General features: G+C 50.3%; 1 protein-coding gene across 2 annotated transcripts in view; it reads left to right on the top strand.

The window, feature by feature from the left end:
* DOP1B (DOP1 leucine zipper like protein B) overlaps positions 1 to 27,083 on the top strand; it is a 90,096-nt gene that overhangs the window by 31,393 nt on the left and 31,620 nt on the right. For both annotated transcript variants that reach the window (XM_066598984.1, XM_066598985.1), the window contains exons 8-22: positions 1,857 to 1,966; positions 3,483 to 3,597; positions 4,201 to 4,321; positions 6,468 to 6,587; positions 7,545 to 7,644; positions 8,859 to 9,050; positions 10,618 to 11,272; positions 14,954 to 15,225; positions 16,472 to 16,624; positions 19,399 to 19,499; positions 19,582 to 19,772; positions 21,809 to 23,408; positions 24,520 to 24,631; positions 25,366 to 25,551; positions 26,321 to 26,446. In XM_066598984.1, the coding sequence (XP_066455081.1) occupies positions 1,857 to 1,966; positions 3,483 to 3,597; positions 4,201 to 4,321; positions 6,468 to 6,587; positions 7,545 to 7,644; positions 8,859 to 9,050; positions 10,618 to 11,272; positions 14,954 to 15,225; positions 16,472 to 16,624; positions 19,399 to 19,499; positions 19,582 to 19,772; positions 21,809 to 23,408; positions 24,520 to 24,631; positions 25,366 to 25,551; positions 26,321 to 26,446 (4,154 nt within the window). The remainder of the gene's footprint in view (positions 1 to 1,856; positions 1,967 to 3,482; positions 3,598 to 4,200; positions 4,322 to 6,467; positions 6,588 to 7,544; positions 7,645 to 8,858; positions 9,051 to 10,617; positions 11,273 to 14,953; positions 15,226 to 16,471; positions 16,625 to 19,398; positions 19,500 to 19,581; positions 19,773 to 21,808; positions 23,409 to 24,519; positions 24,632 to 25,365; positions 25,552 to 26,320; positions 26,447 to 27,083) is intronic.

Here is a 27,083-nt window from a genome sequence, read left to right as displayed (position 1 = left end):
ATATAATAATATATAGCAGCCCTACCGCCTACCGTACCCTTCCCAATGTATAGAGTGGCCCTACCGTACCCCTGTGTGTGTGTGTGTGTGTGTATGTATGTATGTATGTATGTATGTATGTATGTATGTATATACATACCCACCCAATGTATATAGAGCGGCCCTACGGTACCCCACCCAATGTATATAGAGCGGCCCTACGGTACCCCACCCAATGTATATAGAGCGGCCCTACGGTACCCCACCCAATGTATATAGAGCGGCCCTACGGTACCCCACCCAATGTATAAAAAAAAAAAAAAAAAAAAGTATTTAGCTGGAAATGGCGCGACTAGCGGGAAGTGTCTTATTGTTTGTGTATATGAAACAATAAAGCTGCCTTCACACTGGTGATACAATCGCACAATGCGAGAGTTAGTGACAGCGCAGAATTATGAAACCAATGACTTTCCATAGTCTCCTTCACATTTGCAATGTTGCGAGGAAAAAAACCATCACGGTGCGCCCAATTACTCTGCGTTTTTGTAATCTCCCATATTTTGCCATGGAGCCTCCTTTTTATCACATCGCAAAGCAGGAACTTGACATTTTTGTGCGATGCGTTTTTAACATTAGAAAGACCTATAGACTTTCGCACTAAAAAATTGCGGCAAAATTGTGTGAGAAAATGGCGAGTGGCGGCCATGTTTGTGAGAAAAGCTCTGACACTCAAAAATCACGGGGGAAAGAAGTCCCGATTTTCCTGTGATTTTCATGCAGCGACATCCCGATCGTCAGTGGGAAGGAGACCCAAACCTTTGATTCTGTGTATTTCGAGTTCTGCGAGTGTCATTGAAAATCAAGAGTTTCTCATGGAAATATTTTTTTTCTAAAAACCTGTCTGCGTGCTGCACGTGACCCCCCCCCCCCCCCCCCAAACTCTAAGGGCTGCCATACTTGCACAGACCAAAACTCTGCGGATTTACTGTGTATTTGGACCTTATTGCATTTTTTTCAGCACGTTTTATCCCAAGCCTGTTCCCCGACTCCTGCTGCCTTCGTGTGTCGGCGCCCAGTGACTGCGCCTCTATCCTGCGTGTCCGCGAACTCATTGACTTTAATTGGCAAACAGAACAGACTGCGCCTCCGTGTCTGGCAGCAGCGCCGTCCGTGTAAATGGGCCCATTGAGAACAATTGGTTCTGTTTCCGCACAGATTTATGGGATATCCGCCTGTGTGCACACGGCCTTACAGCATGAATGTTACATATTCTCCAAGTAAAGCGAATTGAATCGCACTGTGGGGCTGCAGAACACCCAGCTGTCAGGGCAGCACAATGGCCTCTACGGAACAGAATTGGGATAGTGAAGTGGTGGGGGTTACTGGGGTTACTGGTGTTTGGGTTGGGTTAAACATGTCTAAAAAACTTTCACTGATCAGCGGTAAAATCCTGTTCTCACAGCCTTAAAGGGGTTGTCCAGTTAACTGTTGATGGTCTATTCTTAGGACAGGTCATCAATAGTAGATTGATGGGGGTCATTCAGTTATTCTCTGGGCTGGTGTGCTCATGCACTGAGCGATTTCTGCAGGACGCAGACAGCTCTGTTCTCACTGCGATGGCCAAGGTGGGTATTTCAGGCATTAAAATGAATGGAACCTTGACCTGCAGTACCACACCTGACCACAGCACTAGGAGTGGAGCTGTCTGCTTTCTGCTGGAATCAGCTTGATGTATGGCTGCAGCAGCTCACAAAACGGCTGATATACGGAGACCCTTGACAACAGACCCCCGCCAACCTACTATTGATGACCTATCCTGATAATAGACCAACAGTTTATAACTAGACAACTCTTTAGACTTCTGTTTTTCTCCACAGGGTCTGATATAAAAGGCGGTGTTGTTGCCCCAGAGCTGAAATCCACATCAGGGGAAGAAGAATACGGCTCCTGCTTTTTTGCAAAATACTCCAAAGATTTATTAGTCCAGGTAAGTGCACCCGGCGGCCGCTTCTATTTATGGAAACGTCAATTCTAGGATTGTCCAAGTACTTTCATTGTACGAGCCTTTGTTCTAGATGAGAACTCGGAGTTAAAGGGTGTGCTAACCTTGGCCAGAGTGGCCATGATGGGACCCCCATTGTATACAAGGTGGTCCGGAGGAGTGAAGGGGCTGAATGTGGTTGGTCTACGCTGTTTCTGTAACTCCCATAGAATTCAGTTGTAGTGGTGTATTGATTTCTATGGAAGTTTCGGATACAGTGTAGCGCCGGGCACTTGGCTGTTTCCATCCTCCGGGCCACCTCTAGCCGTGGTGTTGGTGTAGGCCAGAAAAGTCTGAGATGGGAATAGCCCTTTTAATGGAGGAGGGTCCCTGCAAAGAATCCCTCAGAGTGGAAATGAGGGCCCCCATTGGAGGACACCATGCATCTGTTCACTACATGGACAGCCCGGTGAATAGTGTAATGCTTCATTTACTCTGCGGAGGTGCTGCAGGGGAATCGAACACTTCCTGTCAGATTCCCTTGCAAGTTGGGGAGTGTTCACACAGCGTCTTTGAAGTACAGTTAGTGTGTATGTCAGGAAAGCTCATGATTACAGACTTGTCCATAGCCAGACAGAGGCCAAAGGAGTCTCTGCTGGATATATGTCTGTATACTACAAACAACGAGGACGGAGTAACTCTGCAGATCAGCCCTCCATTAAATGGATTCCTCGGTGAGCTCTAGTGATCTCCCTGCCCATAGACTGTTATCGGAGGATCTCCCCTGGCAGAGCCGTACCCTGCCTGCACCCTCCCGGCACTCCTGAGTACCATGTGGGGAGAGGGGAAGCCAAAGAAAGGGTTAAGGCTGCCCGGGACCCAGGGGGAGGCCGAGCTGCAGAGGCCGGACATATGACTGGAGTGTTGGGGAGGGGGCGGAGAGGAGTAGGGCGCCCACTGTATGCCAATGCATGAACTACATTGCCGCCTTCCGCCAGAGGTTTACGTCCGCAGTCCTCTTTGTGTATACTGCCGACGGGAAGCTGAACCTCCATGCAGACCCCCAGCGATCAGCTCATCCACAAGAGACCCTTCTGACAAAAGTAAATTGTCCGTCTGCCGCTTTATCTAATAAATGAAAAATAAAATAAGAAAGTGATTTTGTTGTTCCTGACAACCTCCGTCTGTAGCAGATCTACTCCTGCGGCAGGTTCAGTAGTCGCCGCTCATCCGGAGCGTTCTGGCCTCTTGGATTATTGCTGCATTTTTATGGAACTTTTTATAACTGGGAGCCTATTTAGTTGCTGCAGTTTATTTACTCCCCCTGGTGGAGAAATCAGGAATAGCAGCGCCGTTTGCTTTCATTGTTTATTTAGTCCCATCATATTCACGGCTCTGTAGAATATATTATAAAGGAAGGGCAAGAATAAATAAACGCAGAATATGGAAGAACTTAGTGACAGATAAGAGAGCAACGCCCAAACCTCATTGTGCTATTGATGCTTATGTTTTGTTCCTGCAGGCTCTAATGCAGATTTTACACCAGAATATCCCGTATTCAGACACAGAACAAGGTCTGCAGGTCTACCTGAAGCCTTTCCGGATCCTAATCAGTCTTCTGGACAAGCCTGAGATAGGTAGTGTGAGCGCTCAGATAAGGATGGCACCTCCTGTGCCCCCTGCAGTGCCAACCTGCCCCTCTGAGAATCCCCATCTACAGTTATACACCCTGAATATTACTACTTGTGATACCACTTTAATCAATCTTATACTAATTATAGCAAACACTGACTGGCCCCTTTATCAGACCCCCCGGCCCTCTCATGATTGGCGCCCCCTGTATGGTAATTCTTCCTGTGACCCCGGAGAGCGGCATAAAATCACGTGACAAGTTTTCCGCGGATCAGTTTTAGTGTGAATCCACATTACATGGAAGATCCAGCGATCGGAGCGAGTTCCAGCGAGGCCGGTCATCGGTGCTAGACTAGCCGGGGTCTCACTGCCAACCGCGGTGGGGTTCTCATGTAACGCAGTCGAGAGTATATAGAGAATGGCGCGATTGAGGGAAAACATCCAGTGAAAGGAGATCCTGTGGACGAAAACAACTGAAAGGGGTCGGAGGAGGATGTCAGGAATCGTTTTGACCAACAGGCTGCACAGTCAGCTGAATACTGAGCGGTGGCCTTGCTGTCCTCGTCAGTGCTTTGCTTAGGGTGATGTAACGTGTTGTTTCTCCGCAGGTCCGCCCGTGGTGGGAGATTTGTTCCTGGAAGTGATCCGAGCGTTCTATGCCTACTGCAGAGATGCCCTGGAGACGGACATAAAGCTGAGCTACGGACAGACTGGCAGCCAGCTGATAAGGTATTCACTACAGCCGCGGTCCGCAGCGCCATCGTACCTGGCACCCAGCTAATCCACAGTGTGACCTTGGCACAGCGAGTTCTCCTATGTTCTACATCCTGATCCTCTTACCGTTGCTCGGATTATCTCTCATGTTACTGCCATTCGTCACGCTGGTTTAAAGAGTAGCTGCACTTTCAAAAACTTTTGACATATCAAAGTGACAGGGCAAAAGTCTTGATCAGTGGAGGTCCGGGCGCTGAGACCCCCACGGATCACTAAAATGAGGGTCAGCAGCACTCACTGGAGCACTGTGCCACTTTGAGGGTCTTTGCTGCCTGTTCGCTGATCTCGGCTGCTGGCGATGAATGTCTACAGAAGTCTTGTGTGTTTGTCTTCAGCTGCTGGGGGGAGCTAACGGGCAGCAAAGACAGTCAAAGGGGCACAGTGGTCGGGTGAGCGCTGCAGATCCATGGGGGTTTCGGCGCTCAGACCTCCAGTGTTCAAAACCTTTTTGACAAGTCCCTCTTGTATGTATAATGAAAAACAAAGGTTTGGTCCGGAGTCGGCAGGAGAGCAAAATGTGATCGTTCCCAGCAAGAGAAACCAAGTAACCCTGTAGATATGAGACCTTTTAATGGCTACAAAAACACATGATGTTACAGCAAGCTTCTGAACCAACGCAGCGGTCTTCAGGCTTAAATGAAATAGATTCGAAGAGCTAGAGATTATAATAAATGTATGTATATATCTTTATCTAACGTAGAAACGGCCAGGCACAGACATGGATGGGATATACACTTATGACAAGGCACAGACATGGATATATATATATACACTTATGACAAGGCACAGACATGGATGGGATTGGTTTGCGCTTACTACAACAGAAGCAAACATTTTCAACCAGACGCTGATAAGGGAGTGAAGGTTTTGTTGTCCTGAGTTAGTGTTGGGGGGTCACCAGGCCAGAGTGTTATCTGTGCTATAGATGTCTCATACTTCCCAGTCACCCATGAATCCTTGTGAAGAATCACCCGCGGCCGAGCATTGTTCTAGTCACGGACACGACATGGGAGATATGTGAGTTTTGATATTGAAGGGAGGTTTCAAGGCACAAAACCACAGAAGAATTTGGGAATATAAATTGATAACAACTTTTGACACTTTCACTAGAGGCCGGATGAGGGATGTTTTTTGCGTAACGAGTTGTAGTTTTTATTGGTAGCATATTTTTGGTACATATTTTTTGGTACATATAATTACTGTAGAACTTTTACTTTTTTGGAGGGCGGAAAGAAAAAACACATCAGTTCTGCGAAGGACATTTTTGTTGTGAAAAAAAATACACGCCATGCTCTATTTTCAGCATATTTGTGCGGCACGAGAGCCCATAACCATCAGATCGGGTTGTGCAGAGATGAGCGGTGCTGCATACTGTAGCACACTGAGTCCTCCAGACGGGGGCGTCGTAGAACGGTTTTGCAGGAAGTTCCTTTTCCTCTGCCGCACCGAGCGCTTCTCAAAGCTGTAACCTCATTGGCTAACACTGTTAGCGCAATTTTCGCTATTATAGATATACCGTGTTTTCCAAATTAGATAATATGTGCAGGCCTGGAGAGCCTTTCAAAGACCACACGGCTTACATCATGTGTCCCCAAAAGAGTCCGTCTTTATTAACGCGCGTAAAAGTTTTAAATGTTTCAACACAGGAAGTGAAGTAATTTAGGATACAGTTACATTATTTAGCGTGCTGATTGGTCGTTCTCAGAGGGAGGTATTTGTGAGGTAGCTTGTGATGTCATCCATCTGGGAGGAGCTTCGGTGAGCACGCTCAGTTCATTCTTGAATTTGGTCTCATGAGAAGAACATCCTGTTTCTCCTCTCTGCTTGTCCAAGATAAAGACATTTCTAGATAGGTTTTTGCCAGTTAGAACCGGTTTGACCAGTTTATGGACAATAAGCACTGCTCCTTAAATTCTTGTGGAGGTGGGGGGGGGGGGCGATGTTCCCTTCCCCCAGAGGTTTACATTATAGACAAAATACAGTATATTCACAGTTGACAACAGAAAATACATACAAAATGGTGAACATATCGGACCTCTCCCACAACACGGACAGCCTTTGCCCATTTTTCACGTCTCCCTCGATGTCTCCTTTTTTTCAGTGCAATTAAAGAAAATAAAACCGCGTCTGAAATCGTGAAGACGGTGAATCTCTTCATGACCGCCCTCAGCTCCGACTTCCTGTGGGATTACATGACTTTGTGCTTCGAGCACAGCTTCAGGTTTGTACGCTGGGGCAGATGGCGTCCCATGACAACTTGGCCTCAAATCAGATGGTGCATGCTGGGACTTGTAGTTCCACTAACACGTGTCTACCGGCTCGGAATGGCCCACAGGGGACAGGTGAATCCCCCCGGTGGACCCCCACCCACTAACCGCGCACAAGTGCACAGCGTCTACCTACGCGTCCCATATAATAACCTGCTTCTATCGCCACCGGCCTCGCTCATCAGCGCTGTCTGCCCGCAGCAGCCAATCACAGCACAGCTTACGTTTCTGAAACTGCTGAGGTAAAATGCCAGCTGAGCTGTGATTGGTTACTGGAGGTAACAGCGGCATCTTACTGCGTGACCGTTCTGATAAATGAGGCCCGTAGCCGGGCTGAGGTGACGTGTAGCTGCATCTGGAGGGCGGCCACCGCTTGCTAAGGCCACGCTGGTACCGCACTGATGGTCGCTGTTCCTGCAGATCGCTGCGGCATTCACACTGTCTGTCTGGCCGTGTGGGTTTGTGGGTAAAACTGCTGTTCGTCCGCAGCCGTTAAGTCTACTTGAAAACCGACGTTTTATGATCAAGCTGCATGTTGGCGCATCTGTCGGCTGTATTTCGGCCATTGTGTGCGCTCGCCCTCCCAGGATGTGCGCCATACGCCCCCTCGGGGATCCTCGCCTATCCGGTGACTGGGAGTCCGCTGCCTCCCCATATACTGCAGTACCGGAGCGCACGCAGATGCAGACTCTTTCCATTGGCCTGTATGGAGAATGTGGTAAACCGCAATAACCCTGATATTTGCATATTGCTGCACAGCGAGGCTCCTGAATGAATTTTACTGTTGGGTCCTGGGCTGCCCGGTGCGGCGCGGTATACCCGCCAGAATATATACCATCTACGGAGGAACGGTTTATAGGATGGAGGGGGCTGTAAAATAAACCGGACATTTATTTACTCTTTCATCACAGGAAAAACGTGGACGGCGGTGACCCCAAGTACGTGGGACGAGCGCCTTCTGTGTCCGAGGTCTGCACGCTCCTGGTCTTCCTTCTTGACGTCATTCCTTTGGTAAGGGCATTCAGAATCCTTAAAGGGGCCGTCGGTCTTATGGGTGAAGAGCGCTGGCCGGTGCGCCGCCTTAAGGCGGTCATCATAGGACCTTAATCTGCAGCGAAGTATTACAGCACCGTAGGATGTGTCCTGCTGCGGGGCCCATGCCGGCCGACTAATGACCGCCGCTCGCTGTAATGCCCAGGATCGCCAGGAGATCCGTTTCCAGTCATTTAACTCTGATTTCCGCTGCCGTGATCAAAGGGAACTGGCAGCCCTCCTGGATCGGGTCCGTCAGTGACAGGAGCCCGGGGGTGTCTGTATGCTAGCCTTCTGCCAGGGGCAACAGAGTTCACAGCCGCGGTCCTAGGGACACGGAGAATGACGTATCGGGGGGCGTTCGCACAGCGCTGCTTGGGTTTTCTAAAAATACACATTTTTATGCTGTCAAACCTAGAAGGACGCGCTGATAATGTAGAGTGATGTGGTCCCAAACGACACAAATGGCGATCAGCGTGCGTCCGGCGAGGGCTCCGCTCGTGGCCGTGTTGCACGGCTGCGTGATATGTGGTGAATGGAGGCAAGAACAGTCAATGGACTTTCCTTCTGCCATGCACACCGGGGTGCGGACGTGGCGTTTACATACACAAGAGACATAAATCCCAGCATGCACTACTTCTCTGCGTATGATATGCAGCCTTCTATGGGCTCCATATGATACGCTGTCCATACGCAGGTATTGTGAAGGGGCATCGTTTCGATATGCATCCCTGCGCTGAACAGAGTAAGGAATTTGAAAAAACAAATCGCGCTGCGCTGTCCGTGACGTCAGATTCCCAGGCCTGCGCAGTGCATGCTCCGCCCATACGCGGTCTCTGCTGTGTATGTGTAAAACACCGTGGGAAACCCGTGGCTTTCTACACATACGCCCGTGGACAAGGGAGACTACAGCCCGACCGGACCCTGGCATTATGGGGTTAACCATTATTTAATCCAGCATCAGTGGAATCTGATGGGTGAGAAGTCACATATTACTGTAGGGGGAGAACCGGCAGCAGAGAGCCCTGACCGGCAGCAGAGAGCCCTGACCGGCAGCAGAGAGCCCTGACCGGCAGCAGAGAGCCCTGACCGGCAGCAGAGAGCCCTGACCGGCAGCAGAGAGCCCTGACCGGCGGCCCTGTTACCTGTTCTGTGGGGCGTTGCTGCAGTTAATCAGTTTTTGTCGTTGGCAGGAACTCTACTCGGAGGTGCAGACGCAGTACCTACCTCAGATGCTCGGCTACATGGCGCAGTCACTGGCGGAGAACATGGACGGCCTCAGCCTGCCGGAGCTGACTCAGGCGCTCAAGACTTGTTTCAAGGTCCTCAGTAAGGTGCAGATGCCTCCGGCGTACCTGGATATGGAGTCTGCGAGCCCGGACAGTGTAAGCGGATATGGGAGACCTGCTACTAATTAACATGGAGCCCCTAAGGCCGCCCTCCGGCTTCGGGACAAAGTCTTGGAACTGCCGGCGGCCGTTATATTGGGGCGCTCTCACATCTGCGTTCGGGGTTCTGTTCTCCTCTGGCATGTGAGCCGGAAAGGGGAATCTTCTGGCCGAATGCATCAGTCTGATGGCCAAACTGAATGGCGCCAAGTGGACCCCGTTGACAGTAAGGGGGTCCGTTGGGTCTGTTCAGTTGTCCGGCATCTTGTGCTGGATGGAATATATGATGGAACCTCCACAAGTTGGTTCTTCACGCAGATGGGAGGGCTGCCTTACCTGCTGTTGGGCTCCTGTGCCGGCGCTTCCAAGGTGGCCTAATCCCTGCAGTGCATTGGTAGTGCTAGCGTACCAGCGCACTATACCTGCTCTCTGATTGGCCAGAGCTGCTCACATGATCAGAGCATCAGGTAGAAAATTGTATTTTCCATTAAAGACCTACACTGACCGCCCCTTAATCAGACCCCTCCCCCCATCCCCGTCCTCTCGCAATTAGTAATTCTCCCCATGACCCCGGAGTGTAAAGTCACGTGACAAGCGAGCAAAAGAGCGCAAAACTTGTATCACTGAGCAGCGGGAGAGCATCTCCTGGTCAGATAAGTCCAGATCTCTGCTGCTGATGGGAAGTCAGAATTTGGCACAAGCAGCATGAATGGCTGACCCCTTCCTGTCAGCCGGTCAGAACATGTCAGCACCTCCATCTAATCTGCAGCAACTACAAGAAACTTCCTGTCCGCAGGGGCCGGTATTCCTGCAAAACCATTTCATCCCCGAGTGGAATCTACACCACGGCAAATTACTGAAGACCCAAGGAGTCCAACACTACTATCCAGAGGCTATCCAAATTGGGACTATTTACTCTAGAAAAAAGACGGCTAAGGGGCGACCAAATAACTATGTATAACTCCATGAGGGGACGATACAAGGATCTCTCCCGTGATCTGTTTATACCCAGGACTGCGACGGTAACAAGAGGGCATCCGCTACGTCTAGAGGAAAGCAGGTTTCATCACCAACACAGAAGGGGGTTCTTTACTGTAAGAGCAGTGAGACTGTGGAACTCTCTGCCTGAGGACGTGGTGATGGCAGGATCCATAGAGGAGTTTAAGAGGGACTAGATGTCTTTCTGGAGAGGAAGGATATTACAGGATATAAATCTTAGGTTAAGTGTCAATCCGGGTACACAGGCAGGTAGGAACTATTAGGGGTTGATCCAGGGAGCAGTCTGATTGCCATTAGGGAGTCGGGAAGGAATTTTTTCCCCAAAAGGGCTAATTGGCTTCTGGCCTTGGGGTTTTTTGCCTTCCTCTGGATCAACAACATAGGAGGATAACAGGCTGGACTAGATGGACAAGGTCTTCATTCGGCCTTACATACTATGTTACTATGTTACTAGATGGGGGTCTCTAATAAAGGGGCGGTCAGCGTATGTGCGTTTATACTCATTCGATGTCACGTTCTTCATTTCTCATTGGCGGCTCACTAATCTCTTCCCCTCTTATTGTAGAGTCCATCAAAGGAGTCCCTAAAACTAAAGAGAGACAGCGAGTCGGAGGTGGAGATGGGGGAAGAGGCAATATTTGCTCCGTTAAAGTCCGAGGACAGCGGGATTGGCTTGAGTGCTTCATCCCCGGAGCTGTCGGAATACCTGCGTATGCCCAAAGTGTGCCCGGAGAAGGGGGACGTCTGGAAGAAGGGTGGCAGCGTGCAGAGGACGCTGCACTGCATGCAGGATCTGGTGGCCAATTTTGCCAGCAAGCATCTGTTCGGCTTACAGCTGCAGACGCAGAGCGATGGGATCAGTGCCCAAGTGAGGGAGGGGCCCGTGAAGAGGAAGGGCCACTGGGAGCCCAAGCAGATCACCGTGCCGCAGTTCAAGCAGATGCTGACGGATTTCTTTACTCCGCGGCCTCCTGTATCAAAGACGAAAAATGACAAGATTGACTATTCTCCATCCCGCAGCCCCAGTAAGAGAGTCAGTAGGGGGTCCGACGAGCAGTGGGACATCGACCGCTTCATCCAGAACATGGGGCAGATGTCTGAAGACTGCAGGGAGGCCTTCGCCGCCGCTTGTCACTTCCTGCTGGATTGCGCCACTTTCCCTGTCTATCTGTCCGAGGAAGAGATGGAGCAGTTGTATGCATCTTTATTCCAAGTGCCTGGTAAGAAAGGGTTAAAGGGACGCTCTGCGAAGGCCTCTCTGAGGGTCCCCTTTCATTTTCCTGCCTGTACAGCCGTGGGATTGCTGCAGCCACTCATTGGTGCCACCATGTACGGCGTGAGACCGCTGCAGGGAAGTAAAGGAGCGGTGTGCGTCCCCGGAGTGGCGGCCGATGTAAAGATGAATCATTTTATATTAATTTATTTTAGTTTTCTGCTGTTGGCGCAATTTCTTAAAAAGAATCAATCCCCAAGGTTTCACCTATTAAACCCCATTTAAACAGCGATGTAACAGGCATTTACATAGTTACTTTAACCATGCCGAGCGTACCTGAGCCTCCTGCAGAGTGTTAAGGCAGCAGCCTGCAGTCCTAAGCTCTCACTCACGACCTGAAGGTTGCAGGTTTAATCTCCGCTTGGTTCAGGTAGCCCAAGGTTGACTCAGCCTTCCATCCTTCTGAGGTCGGTAAAATGAGCCCCCAGCTTGCTGGACGGTAATAAATTACCTGAGAGCTGCGGAATAAGTTGGCGCTGTACAAATAACAAGATTTACTATTTTTACCTGTAAAATTAGGGTTTAATTTTTTCCTGCGCCGCATGCCAATTATCGGAGATTGGTCTGGCGGGCGTGCTGGACCATCCGTGGTGGGCTGGCCGAAGGGCCTCGGGAAGCTTGGTTCCCTCTCCCAACACTGCCCGACTCTGCAAGTGACGTGGGACATTTACACGTTCTCGCAGCCGCCATCTACATTGTGCGCGTGTTCCTTGGGCAATGTGATCAGCGCAGTTCTTCTGTCCCTGTTGTGGGCAGATTTAGGAAATCTAACTGCGCTGATCGCATTGTTGGCGGCACGAGATGTAGACTGCAGGCCTCCCCGTAGGGCTCAGCGCTCCCACCAGACCAATCAACGATATTTGCATGTAACATAGTATATTGGGCTGAAGGGAGACAATGTCCCTTCATTTCAGCCGGTTTCCACCCCCTTGTTGATCCAGAGGAAGGCAAAAAAAAACAAGGCAGAAGCCATTTAGCCCATTTGGGGGGTAAAATTTCTTCCCAACTCCATAATGGCCGTCAGGAAAAACTAAAACCCTTCACTTGACAGAGTAATGTAACGGGCGTTTATATCATCGCTGATTAAATGGTAAGGCTGTTTAACCCCTTAATGACACGGCCTATTTTGGCGTTGAGGACCAAGCGATTTTTTGGTATTTTTCCATCTCCATTTTTCAAAAGCCATAACTTTTTTATTTTTCCGTGGACGCGGCCGTATAAGGGCTTGTTTTTTGCATGGCGATCTGTAGTTTTTATCGGTGCCACTTTTGGGTATATAGACAATATCGTAAAATTTTTTTTTTTTTTTTTTTTAATGATAACGGGGAGAAAACGCATCAATTCTGCCATAGATTTTAATTTTTTTTTTACAGCGTTAATCATGCAGCATAAATGACACACTAAATTTTTTCTGCGGGTCGGTATGGTAACAACGATACCAAAATTGTTATTTTTTTTTTTAGGTTTTTACACTTTTTTGCAATAAAACCCCCTTTTTTTTGGAAATCTTTTTTTTTTGTCTATAGCTGCATTCAAAGTCCTGTAACTTTTTTATTTTTCTATGTACGGAGCTCTTTAAGGGCTTATTTTTTGTGAGACGAGCTGTAGTTTTTATTGGTACCATTTTGGGAAATGTACAGCTTTTTTGATCACTTTTATTGCATTTTTTGTGAGGCAAAATGCTAGAAATTAGCATTTTGCCTCTGTTTTTTAGCGTTTTTCTTTACGCTTTTTGTCGTACAAAATAAAAAGCGTGTTCAACTTTTTGTACACGTCGTTACGGACGCGTCAATATCCAATATGTGGGGTTTTAGTTTTTTTCCCTTTTTTTATGCTAATATTAGAAAAAGCATAAAAAAGGGGGTTTTTTTACATTTTTTTTTTTTACATTTTTCTTTTTTTTACACTTTTCTTTTCTTTTTTTTATACTATTTGAGTCCCTCTGAGGGACTTACATCACTGTGCCTATGATCGCTGTTATAAGGCATGGCAGAGCTACTGCTCTGCCATGCCTTATCGCTTGTACAGCGATTATAGGCACAGGCAATACAGGACGCCATGGTGACAGGCCGGGCTCTCGCGATAACATCGCGAGTTCCGGCCGGAGACACACAGGTATCGCGATCCCTCTGTGAACTCTTTCCCTGCCGCGATCTACTTAGATCGCGGCAGGGAAGGGGTTAACAGCGGCGGGCGCATCTCCGATGTCCCCCCGCTGTTGGAGCGGGACGCCGGCTGTGACTGACAGCCGGCTCCCGCTGCGGGATAGCGCGGGATCTTATGTGATCCCGTGCTATCTCCAGGACGTACCGGTACGTCCTTTTGCGGGAAGTACCAGGCTCCCGGGACGTAACGGTACGTCCTGGAGCGGGAAGGGGTTAATATATGAAAGCCGGCAGAAGAGCAATTCACTTTGTTTACCTAAAATTGCTGTTCTGCTGTTAAACCCATCAGAGGCTGCCAGGGGTCCGTCGGGTAAAGTGTGGAAATATACAGCTTTAGTATCCCGGCAGATCATTAAAGCATCCCATCAGTGATCCCACACGGTGAGCCCGTCAGGACAGACTGGACACAATGCCAGAATTGCACTTTTTGGTCGCCCCATGGCCAAGAAAAGATGGGGGAAAAAAAGGGATCCAAAAGTTTCCCCCAGAATGGTGTTAATAAAAACTACAGGCGCAAAAGCGGAAAAACGGAGTCCTCGCACAACCGGGTCGACACAAAAATAGTTATGGGGGTCAACATTTCTTTTGGTATCGCCGTAGTCGTTCCGACCCGCGGAGTAAAGAGAATGTCGTGTTCTGCATTGTGAATGTTGTAAATGCAAAAGCTCCCCAAAAACTGCTCTGATGCCTTTTTTCCATCTCTCTTCACTTAGAAATGTTGAGCTTTTCCAATATGTTACTTTGTGTCATTGAAAAATACAACTCGTCCTGCAAAAACGGACCCTCAGATAGCGAAGTCGCCGGAAAAAGAAGAAAAAAAATAAAACGTGACGTCAAAAAAGGGCTGCAGGAGGGAAGGGGTTAAAAATTCTGTCCAACTGTGTCTTAGTTATTTGTGTATGAGACGGCAGGGTGACTCCCAATATGGCTGCCGTTACTGCTGGACCAGAGTTTGATCTCTTAAAGGAATGGTGCAGGACTTCTGAAAATGTTCTTATTGATGACCTTTTCCTAAAGATGGTCATAAATAGTTATTTTGCGAGGTCCACCACTTGAAATCTCTGCCAATCATCCGATTCCCGGCACCGCTGCACAGGAGGCAGGTAACTGTCTGTGTTGCACCGCCGTGTTGGCAGTTCATCTTTGAATTTAATGCAATGCCAACCCAGACCACTGCACTACGGACAGCACTGCCTGCTTCCAGGATCGGTGGTGCTGACAGCAATGTTGGGAATCAGCTGACTGGACCCCGCTAATCAACTATAGATGACCTATCTGGGGGGGCAGATCAGGAATAGGAAAGTTCCCCAAAGTCCCAAACAAGCCTTTAAATCACTGATGTAGAGGAGGGATCTGTCATTGTCAACCTATTTTTTTTACCACCAAGGGGTCTGATAGCAACAATATATCAGCCTCATCTAGGGGGGAACCTGCAATCATATGCATCTCCCACTTTGGTACAGGGTCGAGCGATGCCGGGTTCCCCTTGTGGTTCAAGTCCCTGATGACGGTCTGCTGCTGTGTGAAGGACTGCTACATCCAGAACGTGGCTATATCCACTCTTTTGGAAGTCGTTAACCATTCGCAGTCCCTTTCGCTCGTCATGGAAGACAGAATGAAGCGATCCAAAGTGTCCGGCTACAGCGCGGTGTTCGGGAAGCTGCAGATGGTCACCGTTCCGCCCGTCTCCCCGGGAGTCCTCAAGCTTATTGCAGAAAAGACGGACTTCTACCCGGTAAGTCTACTTAGACGAGTCTATAAGCACTTCTGCAGAGGTTTTATTGCAGCTGAGTTACAAGATAAAGCAACTTTGCAAATTGTTGTAAAACTCTCCTATCTTATTAGATATGCAGCTCCTGTGCGGAGCTATGTGTCTCCATGGTTACTAGCTGTAAACATCCTCGGTATTCTGACCCTGCTCTACGGCACTTCTTCTCCCCCTCTTCTTGCCAACTTACAGATGAGAAAGAGTGACTCACGGCTGCAGGTCAGACTACACAGGGTTTGTTTGTAGTCTGTAACCATGGAGACACAGAAGCCTGCACAGGAGCTTCAGGCTCAAAACACCAGAGGGTTCTAAACCACTTCAGGACCGCCAAACGCATATAAATGTTCTGTGACCCTGAAGTGTAGATGGAGCGGGCCCACAAGCCGAGATGGCTCCATACCTGGCGGCGCTCAGCTGTCTCTGACAGCCAACAGTAACTGCTGCACAATAGGCTCCAATCATGGCAGTAAACTGTTTAGATGCCGTGGTCAAAGCTGATTGATCGTCTGAACAGTCAGCAAGAGGGGGTCCCTCTTGGCAGAGTCATTTGGGGGTGCTAATGGGCTAGCATGGCGCCTACCGAAGGCTCCCAGGGCTGCCATGCATAGATGCCTATCAAGCCCTGCTGGTGACAACTTCACAAATCGCTGTATACTGCAAAGTATGTGAGTATATAGTACAAGCGATCAATGACTGAACTTCAAGTCCCTGCGGGGTCTAAAAAAAAGAGAAGATTTTTAAAAATTTTCTGAATATTTGGGAAAAAAAAAGTTCGAAACCGCCCCAAATCAAGGAAAAACTAAAGTTCGGGTCTTCGAACATGGAGACAGAAAGCGAAAAAAAAACTATAAATTTAGTAAGCCGCGCAGAACAAAGTTTGTGTCATTGTTGCTGCGTTGTGAACGCTGTGACAAACCCCCGAATCCCTTCAATGCATTCCTAAAAGTTTCTCTCCACTCAAAAATTTTTAAAAGTTCTTCCATAGGCCTCGTACGGCGGGGTCAGTGGGGAACGTTCCAGAAGGGGGGGTTAAAATTGACCAAAATAAATGATCGCTCTCTGGTCCTGAAGGGGTTAATGCAGACTATTTGCAAAGTTACTTCATCTTTTCTTTTAGATGCCTTTAGAGTAATGAAAAGCGTCATTGCCAGTACAATGTATAGAATACATAAGAGCCGCCGCAGCGCCGGTAATGCCGCCTCTTCCTCCACAGAGGGTCGCTCATGCACTGTGGAACCAGCTGAACATGGAGACCAGAGAGCATCACATCACCTGCGTGGAGCTCTTCTACCGGCTGCACTGCCTGGCGCCATCGGCTAACATCTGCGAGGAGATCATCTGTCAGACCCTACTGGACAACGACAAGGTGGGAGATGGCTTGTCATGTGGCACAGTCCTGCGGGCCATCACGGGGTGCGCGGCTTGTCACGTGGCACAGTCCTGCGGGCCATCACGGGGTGCTCGGCTTGTCACGTGGCACAGTCCTGCGGGCCGTCACGGGGTGCGCGGCTTGTCACGTGGCACAGTCCTGCGGGCCGTCACGGGGTGCGCGGCTTGTCACGTGGCACAGTCCTGCGGGCCGTCACGGGGTGCGCGGCTTGTCACGTGGCACAGTCCTGCGGGCCGTCACGGGGTGCGCGGCTTGTCACGTGGCACAGTCCTGCGGGCCGTCACGGGGTGCGCGGCTTGTCACGTGGCACAGTCCTGCGGGCCGTCACGGGGTGCGCGGCTTGTCACGTGGCACAGTCCTGCGGGCCGTCACGGGGTGCGCGGCTTGTCACGTGGCACAGTCCTGCGGGCCGTCACGGGGTGCGCGGCTTGTCGCGTGGCACAGTCCTGCGGGCCGTCACGGGGTGCGCGGCTTGTCGCGTGGCACAGTCCTGCGGGCCGTCACGGGGTGCGCGGCTTGTTGCGGGGCACGGTCCTGCAGGGTGCGCGGCTTGTCGCGGGGCACGGTCCTGCAGGGTGCGCGGCTTGTCGCGGGGCACGGTCCTGCAGGGTGCGCGGCTTGTCGCGGGGCACGGTCCTGCAGGGTGCGCGGCTTGTCGCGGGGCACGGTCCTGCAGGGTGCGCGGCTTGTCGCGCGGCACGGTCCTGCAGGGTGCGCGGCTTGTCGCGGGGCACGGTCCTGCAGGGTGCGCGGCTTGTCGCGGGGCACGGTCCTGCAGGGTGCGCGGCTTGTCGCGCGGCACGGTCCTGCAGGGTGCGCGGCTTGTCGCGGGGCACGGTCCTGCAGGGTGCGCGGCTTGTCGCGCGGCACGGTCCTGCAGGGTGCGCGGCTTGTCGCGGGGCACGGTCCTGCAGGGTGCGCGGCTTGTCGCGGGGCACGGTCCTGCAGGGTGCGCGGCTTGTCGCGGGGCACAGTCCTGCAGGCCATCGCAGGGGGTATTTCTGGTTCTGCAGGGACATTCGATCCTTTATTTTCAGGTCCATCTCAGCCGAATCTTCATTCAAACGGAGAGTAAAGGTGCCTTTATGGCTTCTGTACAATGTACATTACAAAGTGCATTAATATGGCCATACAGAAGTGTATACCCCCACTTGCTGCCGCGAGACAACCCCTTTAATAATCAGGTTGTGTAAAAGAGCCTTAACCCCTTAGTGATACGGCATACTTTCATCCTAGGGCTAACTTCACACTGGCCGTGAATCCCGCCCCCATATCGCGCTCCCCACCACGTGAATTCTCCGCGGATGCGAGCCGTTTCATGTCCAACCACCTTGCATCACTTCGGGTAGTAGCGCTGCTCCCTGCGGCGGTCAGCCGAGCGTCTCCCGTTGTTCTCAGTGATGCGCTGCTGCCGCCGGCCCGTTGAGATCAGTGGGGCTGCGATGTGAGATCACACACCAAGATGGGACACGCTGCGGTGCCACACAGGAAAACATCGCTCATGTGTATGACCCCGCTCAAGAGTGGGGTTCGCCCGTGTGGGGGCCGCCTGAGGGCGCAACAATCTGGGGGGAGTTTTCATCTAAACCATTGAAAGTCCTAAGTTCTTTCTTCTTCCTCTGTGGCCGTGTGGGGTCTTCCTCTTCGTGCGGCGAGCTGTACTCTTTACTGGTTCCGGTTTGTGGTCCGTGCAGCTCTTTTTTTTTTTTTTTTATCGCTTTTAGTGTTTTTAGGGAGGCAAAATAAGCAAAAACATTTGCTTTTTTTTTTTTAAAGCTTTTGCTGTGAATCATAACTAGTGCGTTCAGCCTGTTGTGTAGGCGGCACGGATGCCACGATAACACTTCTGCTTTATGTTTGGTTGTTTTATTAATTTTTAAACAAAGAGGGGAAAAACTGCACAAAAAGTTATTTGCTTTTAACGATGATTTTCGTCCCTGTAGGGGGAGTTGAACCTGCAATCCTCTGATGGGGCTGATAATTTTTGTACTTCAATGCGTTATTGCTAATCCCAGCGTTCACAGGCCACGGCAGACACGGATGCCACTATCTGGCAGCGGGCCAATCGTGGTGCGCTCTCCCTCTGTGACTCTTTACATGCCGAGAACAACTTCCTGTCAGTCAGCCGACTTCCACTGTGAATATTGCAGGCTTACCCCCTGAGCCGGCGCCGTCCATGGGACGTACTTGTGTGTCCATTCTCGGGAATTGCTTCCCAGCCAGAATGTGCTTTACATCCTGGGCTGGGAAGGGGTTAAAGCAGTATACCCATCTCAGCTACTATGTTATAAAAGCGGCACAGCGCCATAACTGGCATCCACTCCCGAGGGAGTTACAGAGACCCTAGAAGGCTGCCATCTCGGCTGCCAATGTAACACCCAGCGAGGAGGTTGGGAAACCACCTTGGGTTCCTTATCTTGGCCATGAACCGCTCTGATGGAATACCCCTTTAAGTGACAACCACTGATAGCGGCTGCTAATCATGTGCGACCACCAGGGGGACCCGACCGGGACTCCATCTCCATTACCTCCATATACCTTAATAGAGAGTGTGGAAAGACAACGTCTGCAGTGGAAAGCTTGTAAAACTGTTGTAATGCTGCGCTGCTCCTGCGTAGACGGGTGGCGCTACTAAGAGAACCTTCTCTTTCTGAGCACCAACCGGATGCAGCCTAAATGTGGCCGTGAATTGTGTCTGTTGCTTCGCCGCTGGACCTCACGGTCTGGGATGTGCTTTACCTCCATTGCAGGTGATGCGACTGGAGGCGCTCTTCCGCTTCTCTGTGATTTGGCATCTGACCAGGGAGATACAAGGCAGCCGTGTGACCTCACACAACCGCTCATTCGACAGGTGAGACGTTTTACCTTATAGCTGCCGTTATTGGGACTCGAGGCGCCTGTCGCTGCTGGTCGCTAAGCCTTTCTTCTTGCAGGTCTCTGTTTGTGGTTCTGGACAGTCTGAATTGCACAGATGGCGCTATTGGTGCAGCTGCTCAGGGCTGGTTAGTACGGGCGCTCTCTTTAAATGATGTCGCCCGGATCCTGGAACCCGTCTTGTTACTTCTGCTGCACCCCAAGACGCAGAGAACATCCATCCAGTGCATCAAGCAGAAGAATTCCTCAGGTACGAGCCGTACAACAGACACTTGGCACTCGGCTACCGTCTCATATCCTCCTCTTAAAGGGGTATTCTGGGACTTTTACTACTGATGACCTCTCCTCAGGATTAGTCATCAGGTTAATTGGTGGGGTTGGGAATCCCCACTGATCAGCTGATTGGCTGGCTGTTATAGCAGCGGGCCAGATGTCATCATTAGTTAAGGCTGGCAGTGTAAAGGCCCATTTAGATTGGATGAATGTCGGGCTAATGGTGCCCGCTCCCCTCCATTGACTTAACACAGCGGCCGTTCAGTACTGACCAGCTTCTATTTACACTGAGCGATCAGCTCATCCTCCATGGTTTATGCAGCATACGGTGCCGGAGGATGAGCTGATCACTCAGTGTAAATAGCAGCCGGTCAGTACTGAACGACCGCTGTGTTATGTCAATGGAGAGGGGCGGGGGAACGAGGAGTGAAATCTCCTGCAGCCGCCACCCCACTCTGAGCCAGCGATACTAGCTCCTGCAGCAGCACCGCGGTGAGGACAGTGAGGGAGGAGTGTCGGCATAGTTTGCCCGACATTCATTCCGTCTAAATGGACCTAAAGACGGCTTCACTACCGTTGAAGTCTGACTTGGCCCATGAAGAATAGCACCATATGGTAGTGATAGTCATGTGTTCTCCTGTGGGGACACTATTTTGTACGGCCAGTAATATTCGCATGGACAACCCCTTCTAAAAAAACAAGGCGTCCTGTGATGGTCTAGTTACACAGCCATCATTGATCAAGTAATGTGTACTGGGGAACCTCCAGGTGCTGCTACAGGAGCTATACACAGCCCAAAACAATGAAGGGAACACGTCACCGTATAACCCCGAGTCACTTAGAGGGGTCGTTTGAGCTTCTGTTTGTAATACTCCTCGTTCCAAAACATAATAAAATAGGCTATCGTCCCCTCTCCCGGCTCCCTGCGTCTCCCACGCTGCCTCTCCATCCTCTGTGCTGGGTTGTTGACAGGCTGCAGTCATCTTGTGTATGAGTCGTCACATGCTGCTGCAGCCAATCACAGACCTCAGTGTTTGAGCACGAAGATCTGTCATTGGCTGCTGCAGCCTGTAAGTACAGCATCACAGTCGAGACCCAGAGCTGCCGTCATGGGACATACAGGGTGGCAGGAGAGGTGACTGCAGGCTGTCTTATTATGTTTTTGCATGGGAAACCCTAATTAAAAAAGAAAACAAAAAACCGGGCAACCCCTCTAGGCCTCAGAGATCAGTAGACCCAGTAAGGAAGCAGAAGTGATTGTGAACCGATTTCACCTGCTTTTGTGCCAGTGTAAGTGACAACAGGAGCGCCGGACAGTTAACAGACACCCCAAAACGGAGTGGAGACATTTCCTCGCTCCTCCCTGTCTGATTCCTCTCTAGTTCTGCATTTTGCTGGTACGAGGTGTTACCTGCCGCCCAATCAGCTGGTACCGGTCGTCCTACTCCTCCAAGGTGGCACATCCATAAGTGCCGGAGCAAGAAGGTTTGCTGTGTCTTCCAGCACAAGAGCCTGGAGCAGGTAGCACGACACAGGCTACATGAGGATTGCTGGACAGGTGGGCATCAACCTGGCATCATGACCAGGAGGAGCCCTGCAAAATACCCTCAAGCAGCTACTGACCAAACTGTCATACTCAGATTGCACGAGGGTGGCATGAGGCCTGTGTGCTCATAGCCCAGCACCCTGCAGCTTGGTTGGTATTTGCCAGACACACCAGAACTGGCAGGTCTGCCGATGGCCGTGGTTCTCTCCGCAGATGAGAGCAGCTTCACACTGAACACGTGACACATGTGAGAGTCTGGAGACCCCGCCGTGAACGTGGTGCTGCCTGTAACATCATCCAGCATGACTGATGTGTGACTGAGGTTATTGAGCAGTGTAGTACTCCACCGCGCCGGACGAGGAGCATTTGAACAGGGGTTGTCCAGTTGCGTGCAGGTAATCTCATATTGTGTGTGAAACTTAGTCTACGACTATCGTCAATGTAATGTGTTCCTGTCTTACTTGTAGAAGAAATCAGCTACTGGTGCAGGCGAAAAAGATCCTTGAAAGACCCTGGCGGATGTCTTGACTATCCTGAGAGTAACTCGGATGAGATCCTCCCTCAGTTTAACACCGTTGACAGAGAAGCCATCTGGGCCGAGGTAGAGAAAGACCCCGAAAGGGTAAAAACCGAGCTGGTTGACCACCATATTTCAGAGAGCGCTGAACATCCATTCTACGAGGAGAATGACCAGGAGGATGACAGCGAGCACACGGAATCTGCAGACACCAGCGTCGGACAAAGTGCCAGCGAAAACACGTCTTCCTTTAATCCCAGCTCTGTAGACTCAAGTAACGATCATCGATGGAGTAACGGTGACAACATTGATGGACAAGGCTCTTCGAGGGGGTTTTGCCAGCCAAATATGTCCTGCATGGATGCGGCCAGACCTAGTGCGTTGCTGAATTTGGTCCGTACAGAGTCTGACGTCACGCAGACCTCAGAGTCGCTTTCAAGTGACGACGAAGCAGATCTGGAGCTTCAGGCCATTAGGACCACCAAGCTTCTTAAGCAGCAAAAGGAGAAAGAGGAATTGATTGAAGCTCTTTTCAAACACATCCTCCTATACTTGCAGCCGTATGACTCCAAGAGGGTGCTATATGCCTTTTCGGTGTTGGAGGCAGTTCTAAAAACCAACCCGAAAGAGTTTATTGAAGCTGTAGCCAGCACCAGTATGGACACCAGCTCCACCGCACACCTCAACCTGATATACAACCTGCTCGCACGCCACCAAGAAGCCTTGGTTGGACAAAGCTTCTACGGGAAGCTTCATACTCAGTCACCATCCATGTGTCCTCATTCTCTGTTGATTGAACTTCTGACATACCTATGCCTCAGTTTTTTACGTTCCTATTACCCGTGCTACTTGAAAGTGAGTCACAGGGACGTGCTCGGCAACCGGGATGTCCAAGTGAAGAGCGTAGAAGTTCTCATCAGGGTGATGTCACAACTGGCCACTTTAGCCAAGAACTCGGAAGGGAGGAACGTCGACTTCATATACAGCTTACTAGAGAGATGCAAAGTTCAAGAGTTTGTTCTTTTGTCCTTGTCGGCTTCCATGTACACAAGTCAGAAGAAGTATGAGCTGGTGTCACACGGCGGCAACAAAGACATGGCAGATGAAGGCTTTTTTGAAGAGAGTGTGATTAATTTTGGTCAGGACCAGATCTGGAGTGAGCATCCTCTTCAGATTGAGCTCCTGAAGCTCCTACAGGTTCTGATAGTTCTGGAGCATCACTTGCGGCAACTACAAGAAGACCAGGATTCTCCAGTAGACCTCTCGAAGGAATGGCATCGGGGACTCAACTTTCAGCAGTCGATTAACGCCATGCAATATGTACAATCACATGCAATAACTTCACAAGGATTGTTTGTGTCTGCTGTTGTGAGGGCGTTGCGCCCGGAGTACGGCTATGGAATGCATCCTCCCTGGGTGGCTCTGGTCACATCGTCTCTGCCTTATTTTGGCAAATCGTTAGGGTTGACTGTAGCTCCTTTCATTGCTCAGATATGTAAGAATTTAGATGAACTTGTGAAGCAATATGAAAATGAATCCGTTAAAATAAGGTAAGTTATTAAAAAAGGAGACTTCTGGTCATCCCTTTATATATGTTGTTGGATTCAGTCCCTATACGAACGGGATGACTGGTGGAATGGATAGATGGATGGTTAATTGGTTGGGTCGGTGTGTTAGTGGCTGGGCAGGTGAGTGGCTGGGCGGGGGGACGGACAGGTGAGTGGCTGGGCGGGCAGGTGAGTGGCTGGGCGGGGGGATGGACAGGTGAGTGGCTGGGCGGGGGGACGGACAGGTGAGTGGCTGGGCGGGGGGACGGACAGGTGAGTGGCTGGGCGGGGGGACGGACAGGTGAGTGGCTGGGCGGGGGGACGGACAGGTGAGTGGCTGGGCGGGGGGACGGACAGGTGAGTGGCTGGGCGGGGGGACGGACAGGTGAGTGGCTGGGCGGGTGAGGGGATGAATAAATTGTTTGGTAGAAGCCTGAATGACAGATAATTATAGTTCATTCATGTGATTGTATGCGTAAAACACTGTTGGAGTCCTGCAGGGGTTACTGGTCTGTGTGATGCTGGCTATCTCCGCGTATGGCAGTGAGTGCGCTGGGCATGACTGAGTATCTTACGCACGCGGTCGTATGCAGCGAGACTTGCCTTTTTTAAAATTCCCTGATCTGTCTGCGGGTTCACATATGTATCGCCTCCCGTACACAATGTATCGCATATGGACAGCATTGCATACGCTGCCATAGAAGAGAACAAGGCTCGCGCTGCGTGGCACACGGAGAACTAGAGCGTACCGCGATGCTTATTCTACATGCAGTGTTTATACGCTAATGGGAATGCATCAATGAAAATCCATTTACTCTCATTGACTTCATTCACCGTGTAGCTCTTAGACGTACGTTGCGTGTGTAATACGCGATGAAGATCTGGGCGTGTGGATGAGCCCTCAGGTGGGTGAATGATGTATAGTTGGATGAATGAGGGGGTTGATTGGGTGAATGATTTATTGATGGGATGTGATGATGTCTAGTCTCTATAGATACGTGATTTACAGAAGTGTCGGTGTGAAACCAACTGTCCAAAATCTGATAAAGCCTCAGTTACCAAAAATGTGTAAAGTCTTGAGAATTAAAACCTGACACTGGGTTTCTATCAATAGTGCGGCTTGTAAAAGGGAAAACGTCTCCCCGGATTACCCGCTGACCCTCCTGGAGGGACTCACCACTATTGGGCACTTTTGCCTCATGGATCATCCGGCTCATACAAAGAAGGTATCTTATATCCTTTACTGTACGCTTCCTTTTTCTACTAACATATATTTATATATAATCTCTAACCTAACCTGATGAAGGGGTAGAGGTCACTGCCTGCCGCAGGAGCAGCTCACTCTTTTACCGATGCTGTGATCTGGTTGGCTGTAGCACCTCTACCGCTGCTGACATCACTCCTGTGATCTGATTGGCTGTAGCTCCTCTACTGCTGCTGACATCACTCCTGTGATCTGGTTGGCTGTAGCTCCTCTACCGCTGCTGACATCATTCCTGTGATCTGGTTGGCTGTAGCTCCTCTACCGCTGCTGACCTCACTCCTGTGATCTGGTTGGCTGTAGCACCTCTACCGCTGCTGACATCACTCCTGTGATCTGATTGGCTGTAGCACCTCTACCGCTGCTGACATCACTCCTGTGATCTGATTGGCTGTAGCTCCTCTACCGCTGCTGACATCATTCCTGTGATCTGGTTGGCTGTAGCACCTCTACCGCTGCTGACATCACTCCTGTGATCTGATTGGCTGTAGCACCTCTACCGCTGCTGACATCACTCCTGTGATCTGATTGGCTGTAGCTCCTCTACCGCTGCTGACATCACTCCTGTGATCTGGTTGGCTGCAGGGTGTTCTGTATCCACTAAGAAACCCATCACCTAAAAATAACTAGGGAATGTAAGTAATTAACCTTCCAAATAATTAAATTCCTTCTGTTCATTTTTGTATTTCCCGCCCTCAGTCGTCCTCTTCAGATCCGGCTAATCTTAAGAACGCTCGCCACGCGTTACTGGAAGAATTACCGCGCATCGTAAACAGCTTGTCGCTGCTATGGAGCGTCATTACCAGACAAGAGAGGGAGAGAAGACCCTCCGATCTCCTGGGGACGATAAAAGGCTCCTCCTCCGTCTATTTCAAGACCACCAAAGTAAGAAACTAGATGGGTATCACTCCTTCATGGGATACCCATCACTTTATGATCGGTGGGAGTCTGACCTCTGAGACTCCCCCCTCCCCCCTGGAGCGCCTCTGTGCAGAGAGAACTTAGAACGGGATGCCGAGCTAAACGGTCACACAGATGTGCTGCGAGAGAGAACTGAATATTACAGATACAGCCTGCAGGGAGGAAGACTGGGGATAAATGCAGCGTATAAGTCAGATAGTGGCCAGATACAATGTTATTCCTCGTGTACACGGCGGCGGCGGCTTTTCTGAACACTTATTTGGAATGGTAGGTATACTTTATCCATGATCTAATACCCCCTGCCGCGATTGGATAAGATGGTCACATGACATTATTTCACTTGGCACATGGGAGACAGACGGATAATGAAGGAATAAATAGATATATGTTACAAGCCTCTCATGCCCCTCACCGTCTTAATGGTGACCTGCGAAAAAGATCCTACGTTAGGAAAAGCAAAAAAGTTTAGTATCGCGTCACCAGGAGAGCGAAGTGTGATTGTTCCCAGCGAGAGAAACCGAGTCGCCCTGTAGATATGAGAGCTTTACTGGCTACAAACATACATGATGTTACAGCAGTTTCCACCCCCTCAGGGTCCTTCCTCAGGCTTATGGAACAGATCTACAGACGTATGTATATTAAGACATCTACACCCGATCACACGGGGGGTGCAGACCTGTCGGGATATTTGGTAAGGAGCCGCATCTTGATACAATTGTTTTTTGACTTACAGACCCTGAAGCAGAAAATCTTGGACTTTCTGAACCCGCTGACGGCGCATCTGGGGGTGCAGCTGATTGCGGCGGTCGCTGCTGTATGGAAGAGGAAGAGATTCCACAAGGTGCAGAGTAAAGCCAAGGTGAGGCGCTGCTTCAGGCTGCATGATGGCAATACTGGGGGAGGGGGAGGATTGATTTATTTTCATGAATGGTTTGGATCCTGTATAGTGGCTGATTAGAAGTGTCTGGCCCTGGCACAGCGGGCAGACCTGTGTGAGGGTGTGTGCCAATGATACAGGCAGGGCTTAACAGACAGACATCCACGGTAGCCCAGGGGGTCTTCACAAGTCCTCAGGCTGACATGACCAACGGACAGCACCTCTCAATCTCACCGTAGGGGTATTGCTCAGAAGACGGGGTGACCCCTTTCCTCCATCGAGCCAATAAATGTTGCTGTCAGTATTAGAATGGTAACGGCCCGGATTGGAGTCATTACTTCTTTTCAGCTGATTTATGACCACAGCAATAATAAACTTTGTAGTGCAAAAAGAGGAGAGATGAGGGCTGAAACGACAAGCCCGTTTACACGGACCGATGGTTCAATAAATGGTTGGATTGTGCGAGTTCTTCCAGTAATCGTTCAGCATAAATACGGGCAGCGATTGGACGCTAAAGACACTCGTCGCCTCCATCCATTCCTGACTCGGCTAACAGTCAGACTAAACACCCCTCTAATACGATCCTCACCCGCTCGCCTCCAGGACTTCACCAGAGCTG

Source organism: Eleutherodactylus coqui, chromosome 4 (genome assembly GCF_035609145.1).
Source record: "Eleutherodactylus coqui strain aEleCoq1 chromosome 4, aEleCoq1.hap1, whole genome shotgun sequence".
NCBI classification, from domain to species: domain Eukaryota; kingdom Metazoa; phylum Chordata; class Amphibia; order Anura; family Eleutherodactylidae; genus Eleutherodactylus; species Eleutherodactylus coqui.
The sequence above is the reverse complement of the archived record's forward strand: the minus strand, read 5'-3'. Positions and strand labels throughout refer to the sequence as shown.